Source organism: Corylus avellana, chromosome 2, assembly GCF_965113065.1.
Source record: "Corylus avellana chromosome 2, dhCorAvel1.hap1.2, whole genome shotgun sequence".
NCBI classification, from domain to species: Eukaryota; Viridiplantae; Streptophyta; class Magnoliopsida; order Fagales; family Betulaceae; genus Corylus; species Corylus avellana.
The window spans coordinates 4,775,424-4,793,729 of record NC_142491.1 but is presented as its reverse complement, the minus strand read 5'-3'; the positions used below and the strand labels follow the sequence as shown (position 1 = coordinate 4,793,729).

The window sequence follows — 18,306 nt, the reverse complement described above, 5'->3', positions numbered from 1 at the left end:
GGGAAGCAGTTAAGTTACCCAACAAAAGAAGTTAGGGCAGTTAGCAGTCATTCAGGTGAATTAGGCTTTTGTGTAAGAAAGAGAGAAGGTATGGTTGTGGTAAGAGAATGGGATTTGCGTGTGCTTTCAGGGGGTGGGGGTGAAGAAGACGAGAAGAAGAAAAAGAAGAGAAAAGAAACCCTTGACTTGCCGTGGTGTGTTTGGAAAGATGCAAAGAGGGATGGGTCGTTCTTTTTGTGACTTGGGTTTGTTGCCACTCTAAGAAGCCTTCATCCCTTTGTCATCATTTAACCAAAGCTTTACACTTTTGCTCCGTTCACACTCTTGCATCAATAATATTTAACCTAATAAGTTGCATGTTAAAATAAGTATTTATCAATTGAATAATGTTATACGTACGTACGTCACACTTTTAACTCGGTTGGCTAATAAGACGTACAATACTATCAATTTGCCCTTGAATTTCTCTCTCTCTCTAAAAGAAAGGACTGATACAAGTGCTGGCCGGTTCACAGTGTCGTATCAGCAAAGTGGCATAAATGTGTAGTATTGTTGCATTTGTTTTTAAATTATTAATTCAAATTAAGAATTGGGTATTCATTTTCGAATTTTTTTTACTAGTCTTTAAACATTAAAAAAAAAATGATACAAATCTGATGTTTGTGTTGAGTACTAATTAAATAATTAAATTCATAATCTTTTGTAGGTTGAATTTAAAATCTCTTAATTATTATTATTTTTTTAAAAAAAGTACTATAGGCTGTTGATTATTGACCATAATTAAGATTAATTTCAACCGTGAGTAATTAATAGGCTGTTGAATATTAGAAACATGCATTGGGTCAAAAATTGTGGGAATGATTTAACCTTAAGCCTCCATTAGAATTTTATTCCAATTTGCATAAAGTCCAATATCTCAGCCATATATGACTGATGATACAAGGAGTAGAATAAACAATACATAGAATTAAGCATTGCGTAAGTTTTAAAAGCTGCATATTTTGCACAGAATTTTCTTAAAACCCATTCTTCTTTACCATTTTACAGTAAAATCATGTACTTTAACAAATTAAAGAGACAATACGCGCATGCAGTTTGATAATGAAGTGATATGACTCATAATTAAGTATAGCTTCTAACTTTGGCTTTGGTTTGTGTCATGCACCGGTGTGCACGTGATGAACGTTGGGAGGTACTACGCGTTTTGTATTACTAATGAGGCATCCCAGCTTGCGTCGTATGCACATGACATATATCAATTCATTTTCTCTCTCTTTAATCTAAATAGACCTTTTTCCTTTTTCCTATTGTGAGAACTTCGCGTGTAACATCTTAGCTATAAGTAATGCTATGAACTACAATTTTACCTTATTGCTATCTCACTTTGTTGACGTGACGATACCGCCAATAAAAAATCAAGGGTTTATTAGCACTTTTACATCAGCAGACAGGATAGTAATGAGATAAAAATGTGATTTATGGCATTACATAACCTAGAACAAAGTTGTTTTACATGACCAAATGTTACAATTTTTGTAATAAGTTAGAGAATTGCAATGGTACCAATGAAACAACAAGAGTGGGACGTGGAGAAGGGATTGCAATTGACCTCAATTTCCGGGCTTTCTCACTCATTGCAACACAATCTATTTGAAGGTAAAAGGTGCTGGAGTAAGGTGGAATTCCAAGGGATTTTGGAAATTGTGTCGATCCTACAAGAATTCTATGTTGAATTTGAAAATTATTGAAATATTGGGTATGGAGCAGAAATTGACTGTAAAATATTCATCTTAATCTGTTAGGCAAATTGGACTGGAAAATTTGTTGCTAAAAATTAAAATGCAATCATCGTTTCTTATGAATATTTATGACTAAAATGAAAATTGATTAAAATCAACTAATTTGGCCCAATTTTGACTTGGGTTGGTTGGTGCAAGCCTAATCCCATTGCTCAAATTGTCATAACTTGCAAGACAATCCTAGCTCGAGACTTACGTAAATATTGGGATTCATTTGCTTAAAAGCTTTTGGAATTTCTATATTAACAAAGTTTTATTTCAAATTGAGTTGAACGAATTTTTTTCAATTTGATTAGACAACTCTAAGAAAATTGCTTTATTTGAAGCACTAGGACTAAAGTATCTACTTTCTTTTGACTTCAGAGAAGTCTAGTCCTTATGCGCTCGTCTGATATTTCGAAGAAAATTTATTAAATTAACATATATCTTTAAAATAATGTGATTTTTATTAAAGATAAATGTCAATTTAATAGACTCGGTATGACAAAAATTTTCGATTCACATGCTCTAAAAATATATGTCAAGTTAATAGTTTAAATTGAAAGAAATTTTTCCAACCCATTTTAAGAAGAAAAAAAATTATCCTGTATTTTATGGCAAGAAATACCTTAAGAAGTCGATTTTTCTTTTCTTTTCTTTTTTCTTTGGTTCCCCAGATTATTCTGAAGCCCAACATGGGCAGGCCATGGAATTTGATCCAAGGTTATTCTACAAAGCCTAAAAGCTCTTCCACTGGAAGGTTGGGAACCACTGGAACTGAAGGCAGATCCATGTAAATATATTTATAATATTACTCTTGGTAGTATTTTTTTCATATTTTTTCTGCGTACATCTTTCCTTGCTTAAAAAATAATTATAATAATAACAATAACAACAATAATAATTCCTAGCGAGATCAGGAAAAAGTATCGGTCTACTATTTCCCATTTTATCTTTCTTCCCAATTCCTAAAGGACCTTATAACTGTAGAGGCGAACCTACCCTTATGTGGACCAGGATCCCCTGGAATTAGGGATGAATTTCAAATTCTAGAATTTATGGTCACTCTTGAAATAGATCCAACGCTTACCGTGATGCCACTTATCCCACTAAATAAATAATAATAAAATATTATTTAAGTTTTTTTTTTTTTTTAAATTAACAATTTTTGTTTTTATCATTTTTTTGGCGCCACCCCCAAAGGACATGAGGTGGCTTCGGCCACCCCAGATAAGTCGGTCTAGGGTGGCTTCGTGGCCAAACGGTGGCCCTTGGGGGTGGCCGGCCACCCCTAAGGGCCAAACCATTTTTTTTTTTTTTGGACTTTTGGCCCTTGGGGTGGCCGAACCCATGGCCAAACGGTGGCCCTTGGGGGGTGGTTCGGCCACCCACATGGCCAAACGGTGGCCCTTGGGAGTGGTTCGGCCACCCCCAAGGGCAAATAATAATAAAAAAAATATTTTTTTTTCTTATTTTATTTTTTTTTATTAGTTAAATAATATTTTTTATTATTTATTTGGTGGGATACGTGGCATCACAATAGGCATTGGATCTCTTTTAAGAGATCCTGACCGTGAATTCCGTCACCCCTACTTCCAGGAATCTGGTCCTTGGGGTGCATGGCAACCCCTAGAATTTTAAAAGCCATTATAAAAATATCAATTTTTGTACTATGGCACCAACAAATGAGAAATCCATCTCACAGCTTTTTTCCTTTTTTTTTTTTAAGTCCCTCTAGCTCGATGTACATGGGAGAAAGTATGAAAAAAGTACATATTTTTATCTAGCTGTACTTTTCTGGATGTACATGTTCTCTCTCACTATCTCATGACATTTCTTTTTCAACGCTCCCTGTTTAAAAATTTTGACCTTTTTTAAGTATTTTATTTAGCATATGTTATGCCCAAATAAAGATATCAGCACTGAAATTAATTAGTGATGTAACAGAAAGTTAAGAGGTTGGAAGTGTGAGAACTAGGCTTACCTTTTAACCCAAGTAATAATTAAAATGTAACACCTTGATTTTAGATGAATAAAATTCTTTCAAACTAGATTGTTTAAAAAAAAATAATAAAAGTGTTCTATTAAATTGATATTTGTCTCTAAATAAGTTTCGCCCGACCTTTAGGCATCGATGATATTTAAAAATGTGTTTTGCAATATCTATTATGATCTCATTCTCTACCATACATAAATGTACCAAAGCTTAACATGAAATGTTTCTCGATGTTTGAGGCATGGACAATTTTGTTAGAATATAATTAATAAATTTGAATGACCTTAAAGTTAAGGATTTGATGAATATTATATTAGTCTAATTTAGAGATTTGATTATGATTTGATCACTCTAAATTAAGAGATTTGATTAAGATTGCATTTATGTGTAAGATCTATAAATAGAGCATTTTATATTGTAAATAAATCAATTCAACAAGACCCTAATGTAACCCTTTGAGCTTTATCTGAGGACGTATGTCTTAGACCAAACTACGTAAAATTTTTGTATTATTTATTTTATTATTTCACATTTGTTTATGAGTTTCTTTATGGTATCAGAGCCACTTAATCCAAAGGGTCCTGTAGAGTTTTTTTGTTTTTATTTCTTTTAATTTATTTTATTTTTATTGCACAGCAGCGCCGCTGCCACGTTTTGCTGAGAACCTTGCGCCCATGTGGTTCTTTTTTTTTTTTTTTTTTTTTTCACTGCGATTCTTTGTTTTTCGAGTTTACCATTGTTGTGCATCGTAAAATGCAAGTCAGACTCATCGCTGCCGCCGCATCTCCATCAGCGCCACCGTCCACGGCTCAACGCCGATCTCTGCCGCCACCAGACATCAACCCCGAGGCGCCTCAACCAACAGACAACCACGCCGCCACTGGCTGGCCATCACCAGCGGCAGTCCACCGCCCAGAAAGCGCCGCTCAGCCGTGCCGTTTACATCCCGATCTCTTCCGCACCAAGCCGCAGCACCGGTCTCTGCCTCACCGTTCACAGCCCCGCTCCGTCTGTTTCTAACGACCGTTGTCGCGCCGTCCAGCAAAATCCCATCTCGCCGGTACCGAAGTCGCCACGGGTTTCATTTCACGGTTTGTTTTGCGGAGAAGAAGATGTGTGTTTGTTTATGGGATTTGATTTAGCCTTATTCGAGTATGCAGTTATTCATATTCTAGTTAGGAATATAATATCCTGGTTTAGATTTTGAAACTTAGATTTGTTTGGTTAGGGGATTAAGGTACTCCTTATCCCGTCAAGTTGACGATCAAAATTCAAAAGAGGGAAAGTTGCCTAAAAACACAAAAAAACAAAAAAAAAAAAAAAAAAATCAAAAGAGGCCAAGTTGCCTATCATTGGCCCATAGTTGGACTATTTTTGCTCGGTTCTATGACATTATTTAAAATGCAGGTCATTTCAACCCATAGTTGGTTCTTGATTTAGTCCAAAGTTGGCTCTCCCTTTATTTGGCTCAATGGTATTGTTTAAAACCCAGGCTCACTTTAGCCCATAGTTAGCTCTCTTTTTTGGCTCATAGATGACCCTCTTTTGTATTGTTTTGCTATCTCAAAAAAAAAAAAAAAAAACAAAAAAAAAAGGAAAAGTCAAACTCACTTTGAGTTTGAGGGAGGTTGTTAGAATGTATTTGAATGACTCTAAAGTTAGAGATTTGATGACAATCAGATTAGCCTAATTTAGGGATTTGATTATGATTTGATCACCCTAAATTAGGGGATTAGATTAAGATTACAGTTATGTGTAAGCTCTATAAATAGAGCATTTTGTATTGTAAATAAATCAATTCAATAAGACCCTAATGTAGCCCTTTGAACTTTATTTATGGACGTAAGTCTTAGACCGAACCACGTAAAATCTTTGTGTTATTTACTTTATTATTTCCGCATTTGTTTAACAGTTTCTTCATTTTAGTGGAAGCTTTTTTTTACTGTATTACGGTCCCTTTGTTGAATGGAAAACTAATGTTAGAAATTTGGAAAAATATTTTGCTTGCCAATATTGTCTCATAGGCCATCTAGTAGCATGCATTTTGAAGAGATGATTCCTACTTCTAAAAAAATGCTACAATGATAATTGAGTATATTTTCAGCAGATTCTTGCACTTTATATCGTAGAAAAAGCTTTGAGCCAAAAAAATGTCTTTTGGTTTACTAAAGAAGAAACATCTCTTAAAAAATGAAGAAAAAATCTTTTGAAATGAATTTTATTTTTGTTGTCTTAGTAACATGACATATTTTTCAAGTCATTCGATGCAAAGAATAACCTAAATTTACATAATTTGAAAATATACAATAAATTTTTTTAAAATTGTAATAAATCATTTTTTTTTTTAAAAAAATTGTAATAGTTCATGATCCCTAACTAAAATGGAATTCCCTTTAGTCAAAAAGGCTAAAAGCTATAATCCTTGGCTGGTTTGGTAAGCAAGAATAACCAAATTGCACTTGGAGCCTGGTTGGCTTTTAAATGTAGAATTTTTATCTGTGAGCTTTTGTCAAAAGCGCTTCTATTGAAAGGTTGTTACATATTTGGTAACTGCATGCCTTATGTGCTTTTTTGAAGTAATTAATGTTTGATAACAAAACTAAAAAAATGTGCTTTTACTTGCAAAAATGACAATAAAAGACATATAATGTTATTGATGTTTTACATTTTATTAATGATAACTTTAAATACAAAACCATAATAATAGTATTAAAAAAAAAAAGCAATAATAAATGAGTAATGCTATAAACAACTTATTTTTTTGGAATCCATCGGTATGAGAAAATTTTTCACTTGCAAAAAGTGGACCATCAAAAGTGGTCCCCCATTCACTTTTTGCAAGTGAAAATTTTTTTTTTGATCAGGATGGATTTCGGAAAAATAAGTTGTAATAAACACACATTCCTTACAACATTTTAAAGAGTTTGTATAGTTGAAACTCAGTATCCTTTATTGCATGCTTTCTAATGAATTTATGAAGAGTCATAAATGTTACTACGATTTTTACTTATTTGATTTTCACTTGTTTATCATAAGAAAAATTCTGCCCGACAAATAATATAGTAGAAAGAGGAAAAATCCACAGTAAAAAAAAAAAGAAAAAAAAAGAAGTAAAATAAGAACAATTCAACCGAGAAAAACAAATATGTTCTATAAACAATTCATAAAAAAAAGTTGAAGGGAAAATCTGACAAACCCATATCTAGCCCGCGTATCTATGCTGGAATTTCAAATACCAAAGGAATAAAGTATTATTTTTGATTATAAGGGGTTTATATAGGGTTTAGCACAACCAGAAATCCAAGATAGAGATAGAGATAAAAAATCAATGGAAAGCATTATTCTTAATTCTTATTAATTTTAAAAAGGCAACCTCCTTTTTTCTTTTTCTTTTTTCATATTAACAAATAACAGTATTCACTCTTCTCCTAAAATAATTCAAAACTCTTCGCAACTTTATATCACACCAATCTCAATACTCTGTACTCAGTATATCAAAACTCTGTACACTGTACTTTGTATATCTTTTGTCTGTTAATTTCCCGCGTGTCTGTTTCCCTTCTTTTGACGTTATCCTTGTACAGAAATTATCCTCACACACACACACACACACACTTGTGAGATCGAGACCCTGATGATGTTTGCAGCGAAGTTGCCAAAGCCTCCTTCGGGAAGGCCTCTGATGATGTTTCACTTCCATGGTTTGACTCCTCCCATGTCCTGGTCGGCTCCAATCGAGTGCCAATGGCAAAAGTGTCGATTGCAAGGATTTAGAAGTCCCTCACACACACAGAGAGAGATGGCGGAGGAGAAGCAAAAGTGGGGCGGCGGAGGAGGAGGGACGATGGTGGTGGTGGTGGTGGAGCCAAAGCCAAGGAAAGGGTTGACTTCTAAAGTGGTTGACTTTGTGGAGAAGCTGATCGTCAACTTCATGCACGACACTTCTCAGCCTCTACACTATCTCTCCGGTAACTTCGCTCCGGTTGTTGAAGAGACCCCTCCTGCCACCGGCCTCCTTGTCAAAGGCCTCCTCCCGGTGTGTACAATTATTTGTCTAATGCTAATAATACCCAATAATGTATATATGTACGTATGTGCATGAATTGGGTTGAGGGTCTGTTTGGTTTTTCAGGAAAGGGAATTCCTTTTATGGATTGCTACTTACTAAGTTTCTTAATTTACCAAACCAAACAGAGTGTTATATAGTTTCATTTTGGTATTTGTGGCAAACTTTTGAGATTTTTCTACGTATGAATCGTATGATATATTATTGTCTTAATGTCGGAATAGCACAAGTTTGATTGCAATCAATGGCCAAGCCCGGATTTCTATTCATAGAAGACAAGATTAAAAAATAGATCGAGTTAAATAAAAATTAATTAAAAATATTATAAAATATAACTAATCAAATAATTATTTTAACAAAATTTAATCATCGTTTAATACTAGTTAGCATGTTCGTTGAACGAGACTGGATTAAAATTCATTTTTTCTTCTTCATATTATCTTTGTGAGAAAATTATGAATAATTGATGATTGGCAATATCTTTTTAATTTGTAGATATGTTATTTGGATTTGTTCTTTATCATTAATGTGATAATAATAATTTTTTTTAAAGCAAGAATTTACTATTCACTAATGGCATGTTTGTGATTGCGTTTGAGGGGTTTAAAAGTGCTTTTAACTCTCAAAAAGTTCGTTTGAAGAAAAAAGTACTTGTTTTGTAAAAAAAATTAAAAACGCTTTTAAGGATCCAAAAAGCCTAAAAATTGCCAAAAAGCATTTTTAACAAAATATTAAAAATGAAGCTTTTACCCAAAAGCTGTTTTTGACTTAAAAACTCTAATTCTTAAACACAATCTCAAACAAGTTTTAAATCTAGCTCCACATGAGCTCGCTTTGAATCCTGCAAAATTCTAACGTTTCCCACTGCAGTGTCTATTTGTGAACCTTTTTTATTTTTTTATTTTTTTTATTTTTATTATTATTATATATATATATATATATATATATATATATATATAAAAGGGGAAGAAAATGAGATTTAAAAAAAGCTGCTCTAATAACTTCAACAAAATGAACAAATGACTTATAATAGTAGTTAAATTTTACTATTATGAGGTAGAATAATGCCATAAAAAGGACCTAAGTTTTTCCAAATATGATGTATTTTTTAAAATTATTATTAAATTTAACATTACTCTGTGAACTATTTTCTTTTGCCTTCAATTTTTTCATCTAGTGTACAGTAGTCCTTTCGCCTTGAGGTTTTTTGCATGCCATGATCTCTTTGTAAAGATGTATTTTATCTATTGCTGGTGAGGATAGCACCCTTAACATGGAATGTTAAATGTTTATTGCAGGACTGCTTAAATGGAGTGTTTGTTAGGGTGGGTCCAAACCCAAAATTCACCCCTGTGGCTGGATATCACTGGTATGTGTTTCTGCCCCTCCCTCCTCCTTCCTTTGCCCTCCGGGGTTTGGGAGGGGGGGGGGGGGGGGGGGGGGGTGGGGGGGATTGGTTTAGAAGTTTGAGCTTTTTACTTCTCATGAATGAAATGAGTTATTAACCATGCCAGGTGAATATTGCTTTTCAGGTTTGATGGAGATGGGTGGGTAATGTTCTGTTTCCTTTATTCAAGCAAGTATTTCGTTCAAGTTTTCTTGAAGGAAGAACTCAAAGATATCACTTCAATACCCATTTTTTTCCTCTGTAGAATGATGCTATTAATGTCTCTCTGTTCGCCTATTATGTCAGTGGTAATCGGCTATTGAAAGGCCTAATCTTTTCCAATTCCATAGTAATTTTAAAAAACATAAAAAAATCAATTGGCTGCTCTGTTAAATTTGCAATTAAATCAGTTGGTTTACTCACTCAGTAAGTGCTTGTGTATTCAACTGTGATCATCTGGATAATATATCAGCAGTAACCAATAGTGACTAGTGAGGTGTCAATCTTCCTGAATGATCTATATGTTGGCTATTTGTGAAGTGAACTCTTGTTGTTCATTCATTTGGCTTTGATCTCCGGTGCTTAGTTATCATACCAACTTTTGAAAATTTTCAGTGAAAGCATGCAGTTCATTCTTTAGTCTTCAAAATCATTTAGCTTTAATCGTCATACTAGCTTCTGAAAATTTTTACTGAAAGACCTTGATTTTCCTGACTCAACTGCAGTTGACAGTAGAGAAGAATTAATAATTTTTCTATAGGTTAAAACTACACAATTTAAGTTCTCGAGGTGGTAAACAACTATATATATATGCATTTGTTTTCATGTTTTCCAGTCCACCTCCTTGAGGTTCCTTCTAATTAATGAGTTACATATATATTAATAATTTCTTAGACTTACCCTGGTCTTAGAGTGAAGCATATTGGTGAAGAAATCTAATAAAAAACAACTGTGACCAGTGGACAGCAGTTAATTGTTTATAAACCATCCTTGCTATTGTCATGTTCTCTGATTCTGTTGTGTGTTCTACAGCCTTTGAACTTTTTCTTTATATTTTGGAGAGTCGTGGCAGTTGTTTGGAACCCATTAGAGAACATGAAAATAGCTAGCAAGAAGTGATTTAGATTATCTCTCTAACTTTGCAGCATGATTCATGGTTTGCGCATCAAATATGGGAAAGCAACCTATTTCTCCCGCTATGTAAGGACATCTCGGCTTAAACAAGAGGAGTATTTTGGAGGTGCTAAATTTATGAAGGTATACCCTTAAGTCATAGATTTCTTTTTTCTTCTCTTTTCTAGTTTGTGAAATTTACTGTTAATGGGGGTCACACAAGAAAAAAGTTTGTGATGGATAAAGGGGGAAAGGTAGTTGATGGTTGTAGAAATAAAAATCTCAAGAGTAGATATGTCTTATGCTATATATGTTTGATTTGGAGATCCCATTTTGAACATCATTTTCAGATTGGAGATCTTAAGGGGCTGCTTGGATTGCTTATTGCGAATATGCAAATACTGAGAGCAAAACTCAAAGTGTTAGATGTTTCATACGGAACTGGAACAGGTAAGTGTAGTCTAGTATTTTTGCTCCAATGTAAAGATTCTGCTGTGATTGTGCAAACAACTCTTCTAATACAGTTAGAAAAACAATATTCCCCCATCTTGTACGGACATGTCAAAAAAAAAAAAAAAAAAACAAACAATATTCCTATTTATTATTCTGTTTAGAATTTTACTTTTTTTTTTTTTTTTTGTATGTTACCTGGTCTCCTATTTCCTGGGTAACTAGTATGTTTACTGATTGGCTGCCAAATTTTGCTTAATATAGTGTGGTTCACATGGTTTGTGCTTCTTTTAATCACCTATTGTTTCAAAAGCATAGGTTGATGAGAAATTGTACGTTTAATCATTAAATTAATATTCTAACAGTTCCTCTCATATGTGGTCCCAAACTCCGTGTAGTAAGTGTAACCTAACACATAGAATATGTAGCTTCAATGGGGTGGCATGGTGCGGAGACAAAGTTCAAGTCAAAACTGCTATTCAAATACTATTTTAAAAAATCACCTATTGTCCTAAAAGCTTTAGGACAACTGATAATTCAACAATTCCTTTCTTTGACTGAGTCAAAAACAAAAGCTTTATTTTAAACCATTATTTGTAATGGGTAAGATTAACTTGATCTTCCCAAGTCCAACCTTTCCCCACCATTTTGTTTTCTTCGGAGAAAGTGAGCTTGGCCCATAGGTAAGGGGAGGAGATATTTGAACTGATAACTTCACGAATTGTCTGGAGTGAATACACATTTATACTACTTCAACTTGTCCAAGTGCAGCAAGTGTATGTCTGTATTGTATTGTTTGTATTGGGTATGTCTCACATATTTTTTCCTGTTTATGTAATCCTCGTGTGAGGTGCAAGACACTAACTGTTTGTCACCCACTTCCAGCTAATACAGCTCTCATATATCACCATGGGAAACTTCTGGCACTTTCCGAGCCAGATAAACCATGTAAGCTTGCCTTCCTATTTTGTTTTTACTTATGAAATAAAAATAAAAGGGTTACTTATCAAAAAAAATAAAAATTAAAGGGTTGGGTTTTCTCTGGATTGCCATTGATTAGAGAGCCTAAGTAATGGGGAATGTTCCGATATATCTCAATTAGCATATATATGAAATTTTCTTTCTTTATTTCTGGGTTGCATTACTTGTGTAATGCCATGATGATGAAATTGTTTCTATGGTTGGGCAAAAGGAACGACAGAGCAATGGCAATTTGGTTGGTGTTGTATAGAACTCTACCAAATAATTTGCTGCAACTTCCTTGCTTCTAATGTGGAATTGAGATTGTTCTCATTGCATTATTTAGATGTCCTCAAAGTTTTGGAAGATGGGGATCTCCAAACACTTGGCATGCTGGATTATGATAAGAGATTGACGCATTCTTTTACTGCTCATCCTAAGGTTGACCCATTCACTGGTAAAGACATCCTCATAAAAGAATTTATTAAGCCATTGTAATGGAAGAGTTCCTTTTAACTTGCTGCATCCCTCCATGCAGGGGAGATGTTTACATTTGGTTATTCAGATACACCACCATATATCACTTACAGAGTAATTTCAAAGGATGGCTTCATGCATGACCCAGTACCAATAACAATATCAGAGCCCATCATGATGCATGACTTCGCCATTACTGAGAACTATGCAATTTTCATGGATCTTCCATTATATTTCAGACCAAAGGTATTGTACTTGAAACTTGTTGCTGCTACAAATTTTAACTTGGTACAAATTACCATGATATTGAATAAATAACTTCGGCATGTACAGTTATGAAATATCACTCTAAACAACCCATAGCTAAAGGAGGCTTGGGGGGGTTTAAGTTAACTACACCAGTAAATTTTGTAACAAACTTATGATAAAACTCACCTTGAAAACTTGCTTGCAAGGGGAGTGTGCCCAAAAACTTACATACACATAGTTAAGATTATATTTAACCAATGTAGAACACTTGGGATTGTAATATACCATTATGTTCCGCAGCCAACGTCCTGTTGGCCCATCATTTTTCGCTGGGTGACTTCACAGACCCCGTCTTCTACAAATAACATCCCTCCTTTGGTTACCCTCTTCATGACTTGGCCACAAAGCCGCAACTCATTTGATCTCATGCTTGACAAGCTGGGTTTGATCCCATATACGATGTAGTGGTTGCTTTGATACCAAATTTAACAAACTTCAGGTTGAACTCACTCTTGAAAATCGGCTTGCAATGAGAGGGTGTCCTAAAGCTTACGTATAACATTGTTGTTCATCATTTTAATCACATCAAATGGAACTTCAAATAATTAGATTTTGATGTTCAGGAAATGGTCAAGGAGAAGCAGCTGTTATTCACATTTGATGCAACGAAAGGAGCTCGATTTGGTGTACTTCCTCGTTATGCAAAGGATGAGCTGCTAATCAAATGGTTCGAGCTTCCAAATTGCTTCATATTCCATAATGGTGTGCTTATTTCCTTTAGAGTCCTTTTTTTTAGTGCCAGAATGTCTTTAAATTTATATTGTTTACTTGACAAAGTTTACTAATACACAGAGGTAAAATTTAAGTAGTAATAATACTATAGGCGTACCCAGTCAGCTTTCTAATTAGTTTTAAGATTCCATCTCTGCTTCTGGTTATACTTCATTGTGGAGACTCGAGAGCATTAATTGTCAATCGAACCAGCTTACCCCTCTTTGAAATTGATGCAGACTATTAATTATTAAAGTTCTGTGTACATTATTTGCATTAGACTCTTTTAACTCTGGGGGTTGGCTACATGAATCTTTTCATGCCAATCAAGTTCTATATGTGACATCTTTTAACCCCATGGGGTTGGCTCAAGTGGTTAGGGTCTTATCCTTTGTGGTAGTCCCATGAGGTGTAAGGTTCAAATCTCATTGGGTGCAAACAATTCCCTGGGGTTAGCCCGCCGGTGAAGTAGAAATATTACGAAATCCGTGTGGAGAGGGCGCTTTCCACAGGTCCAAGGTTTACCTGACATGGTACACGAAGTGGTCCTACCTTGGAGGGGTTCCTTGTCTACCAAAAAAAAAAAATGTGACATCTTTTGTTAAATCTCTTGGGCTCTATCCTTGATGCCTGAACAGCCTCCTCTTTCTTCTTCAAGCCTTAACAGTTCTTTCCCCATTGATCCTTACAATGATTTGTTGACTGATAGAAAGGGGGTCATTCTCGCGCGAGTGCTTAAATTTTCTGAAGGAAAGAGTTTTCTTCAATACATTTATGAGTTAATAAACTTTGATATTCTTTTGAGTAACTTCTCAGGTAAAATTCTTAGAAATTTTCATTGATACAAACTTTTGTGACATCTTCCTTTGTTCTTTATCTTGAAACTTCATGCCCATGCCCATGTCCACGTCTACAAAACATAGATTAAAAATGAAGATGATGTATATATGTTGACTAGAGACTTTACTTAGTGTTTAATATGATTTTGCGTACACACAAAATACCGGAAAATGTTTTTTGCTGAAAACATTTTCCGACGTTGGGGACCCGACCAGGAGCTGCCTGATTTTCCATACATGCCAAATACCGGAAAATATTTTCTAAGAAATCATTTTCAAGGAAAATGTTTTCCGCCGAAAATATTTTCCCCCAAAAATATTTTCCGACGAGTCCTGGGCGAGTCCCTGTCAACTCCCGGCAGGGTCCTAGGCGAGTCCTAATCAAGTCCCGGCGGCGTCCCGGGCGGGTCCCAATCAAGTCCTGACGGGTTCCCGGGCAAGTCCTGGTCAAGTCCCGAGTTGGTCTTGGTCAAGTCCCGGGCGGGTCTCGGGTAGGTCTCAATGGGGTCCCGAGCAGGTCCCGGTCAAGTTCCGGGCAGGTCCGGTGGGGTCCCGGGCAGGTCTTGTTCAAGTCTCGGGTAGGTCTAGGCAGGTCCCGTTCAGGTCTCGACGAGGTCACGAGCGGGTCCTGGGCAAGTCCCAGTTAAGTCCCGGCGGGGTCCTGGGCAGGTCCCAAGCAGGTCCCGGCGTGCCTTGGGCGGGTGTTAGCAAGGTTCGTCGATTTGAGAATGAGATGCTCAAAATCGGAAATGGTTTACGGTTTTCAAAACCGTAAACCATTTTCCAAAAAATAAAGAAGAATTTTTGGTTAAAAAGAAAATATTTTCCGTTGACCACTATTTTAAGTCGTAGTAAACACCATAAAATGCGAAAATCATTTTCTTGAAACCATTTTACGTCAAACAAAACGAAGCCCAAGATGAATTGGCCCTCTGAATGCTATTATAATTTCATAGAGCCGAAGCTGCTGGTAACTCTAGAATTAGTTTTATAGTCTCTATTTTGGTCAAGTCAACCTGGGGTAGCAAGATCATCCATTGCCATCTACTGAGCTTTGGCTGATTATACTTTGTAGATTTGCAAAGTTATAGCCATGTCGGTTCATGATTAAGCTGTAGTGTAAGTTAATTATGTCTTTTCATATGTCCATTCTGACCCTTTTAGTCACTTCCTTTCACTAGCCAATGCTTGGGAGGAGGAGGATGAAGTTGTTCTGATTACTTGTCGCCTTGAGAATCCAGATCTGGACATGTTCAGTGGAATCGTCAAAGAAAAGCATGAAAACTTATACAACGAGCTGTAGGACAACTTTTTGCCCATTTTATGAAAACGCAAAGCTCTATTCTTGCCTAGGTGTTTCTGACAGTTACCATTCTTTTCAGGTATGAGATGAGATTCAACATGACAACTGGTCTAGCTTCACAGAAGAAATTATCAGCATCTGGGATAGAATTTCCTAGGGTGAATGAGAGTTACACTGGCAGGTATCCGGTATCCTTCAACTTTTGTTGACAATTTTCAATTGATCTATCCAAGATTGCAAGAATGCTGGTTCTGGAAGCGGATAAGAGAAGCTAGATGTTCTGAAGCTTCTTTTTGTTTCGCAGTGTCCTTTCATAATGTTGCTAGCAACCATGCATAATTTATATTGTTCTCTTATGTATTCCTATCATACGTATTGTACCTATGATTTTGTGGGTAATCAGGAAACAAAGATATGTTTATGGAACCACAGCTTACAGCATTGGAAAATTCACTGGGATTATCAAATTTGATCTGCATGCTGAACCAGAGACTGGAAAAACAAAGCTTCAAGTTGGAGGAAATGTTACAGGCATCTGTGTCTTGGGACCTGGCAGATTTGTTTCTGAGGCTATATTTGTCCCTCGTGTGCCTGGCATTACTTCTGAAGAAGACGATGGCTACTTAATATTCTTTGTACATGACGAGAACACCGGGTAATACTTTTCTCTCTTACACCATTGACAAATTTAATTCCTTTTTAAATACTATGTACAATTTTATTTTATTTTTTTTAGTTTAAAGGAGCTATATAGTTAATAATTAGTCCTTTTGATCAAATGAAGCTCTTGACAATGAGGATACAATCTCAAGTTTTCTTCTTTAATTCTGCAGAAAATCATCAGTGCATGTAATTGATGCAAAAACAATGTCAGCTGATCCTGTTGCAGTTGTTGAGTTACCCAACAGAGTTCCATATGGCTTCCATGCCCTCTTTGTGTCAGAGGTTAATTCTTTCTTTACATTTCTCTCTGTTACTCTAGAGTTGAAATTAACTTCAAAGTATTTGAATCAATGAACCATTTTGTGATCTAGATGAGAGCATTGTCATGCTGTTTATTCCTAACTTCATTTTTTTATTCCCTATTTTTTCACTATAAAAGCTGCCTTGTTACACCCCAAATTATTTTTATTTCAATTTCTTTTGGCTTCTGTTTTTCAGTTTGCTCACTTTTTATTGTGGAGATTCTAATTTTAGTTCTGATTTTGATTCACAGGACCAACTTCAAGATCAAGCAAAACTCTGATAGATTGTTGGGAACCGCACAATATATTTGAAAAAGAGAAACTGGAACTGAAGGCAGATCCATGTAAATTATACTTTTGATATCTCTTTGGTAGTACTTTCCCCATGTTATCTTTCTTCCCCAAGGACCATAGGCATCTCAATGATATTTCTTAATTGCAAACATATGATAATTGAACTGGTTCCCAACCAAAATTTATCTTTGAGAAGAAAATCTTGTCTATAAAAAATGGTGTTTTGCATCTATTATGATCTGATTCTCTACCATACTTGAAAAGGAAATTTTTCTTGATCCCCTGTCACTGTCAAACTGTCTAGCTTTGAGGATATAACACGTGTTGTCATAGCACTTGTTCTTCATTGGCCATCTAACAGTATGAGTTCTATATTTCGAGAGATGGATGCGATAAAGAGTTCTTAGGCTGCAGGGTGGCTACCATCAAGGGTGGTGTTTCAATAGCCCAAGGAAGTTTTCAAGTGGTCATGGCATGTATTAGGGCATGGGTTCGAATCTTCGCAATAGAGATTTTTCACATATATCTGATTAGTATTAGCCACATTAGATTCCCATTGATGCTCTGATGGGACTGGGTCAGGTTATGGCGCAGTCAGACTTAAGAGAGCGTTTGTGTTTCTCACTGTTTAGGCCCCTCCTGTGCGGCTTCAAACGGGTAGATGTTACTATGGTCATACCTAGGTAGAATAGCTATAATTGGTCTCTCCGGCCTACTCTTTCTCCAAGGGCTTAGCCGTCACCCTTTAGACCTCAAGATGACACTAAGGAATCCATAGATCTTGTATTGCAACTCATGTTATTTTGGCCAATTTAGGAACATCAAGTACAAGGGTGGTTCTTGGGTGATGTTACTGTTAAAGTTTGAAATAGTTAACAAGGAATAGGCTTGAAATTTTAGGTGTGGAGTTCTTAGGCTTGAAGCACCCATGGCATGGTTAAGCTAGGGTTGATAAATAAATTCCTTCTGTTTACTTAAAAAGATTGCTTTACAATTTCTTTTAGTAATGCAACCAATATTTTGGTGTCAATTTGGTGATTTCATGTATACCTGGCTGCCTTAGTAGTTAAATAAATCATATGCTTAAACAATTTGGTGAAAAGGATGTCTTGTTAACTCCCAATGAAATGAGGCATTTAGTGTGGCTATTACATTTTTTTTTTTTTTTTGGAGAGGGCAAGTATCTGTGTATAATCCAAAAGATGACAGCAAAACAGATGTGCTCCATTTGGGATTGGCCATATTAGTTTTTTGCTCTTAGTGTGGGACATTATTGCCTTGTTGCATAGGTTGAATGCTTTGATTTCATAATAGTAATTACCTATGAGTTGTGTGTGAATACTTCATCACGCATGTGTAGGGGCGAAACCACAGCAAGCACTGTAGGGGTGGGGGGAAATTATGTTTTTACTAGGTAACCCCTCTAAAATTAATTTTTTACTCCCCTGAAAAGGTTTTTACTTTTTATTTTTTTATTTTTTTGGGTTTGTTTTGCCCGTCCGCCTTACCTAAAAGTCTAGTTTCGCCCGGCTGCGGCGCATGTGTGTGCCTTCTAACTGTTTGAGGTCAAATACCTGCATTATGCCAAACAGTCTAAGAGATATATAGGACACATTTGGTAGATAGAAATTTTGAAAATTTTTGTATAAAAAAGTGAA

General features: G+C 35.5%; 1 protein-coding gene across 1 annotated transcript; it reads left to right on the top strand.

Moving 5' to 3' along the window:
* Window positions 1–8,995: 8,995 nt before the first annotated feature.
* LOC132181416 (carotenoid 9,10(9',10')-cleavage dioxygenase 1) lies at window positions 8,996–16,859 on the top strand. Its single transcript, XM_059594632.2, has 14 exons — window positions 8,996–9,042; window positions 9,139–9,209; window positions 9,373–9,391; window positions 10,373–10,484; window positions 10,691–10,790; window positions 11,676–11,738; window positions 12,097–12,207; window positions 12,289–12,473; window positions 13,100–13,238; window positions 15,268–15,385; window positions 15,469–15,570; window positions 15,793–16,044; window positions 16,223–16,334; window positions 16,606–16,859. The coding sequence occupies exons 2-14, from the start codon at window positions 9,149–9,151 to the stop codon at window positions 16,633–16,635; spliced, it is 1,404 nt and encodes a 467-aa protein (XP_059450615.2). The 5' UTR covers window positions 8,996–9,042; window positions 9,139–9,148; the 3' UTR covers window positions 16,636–16,859.
* Window positions 16,860–18,306: the final 1,447 nt, after the last annotated feature.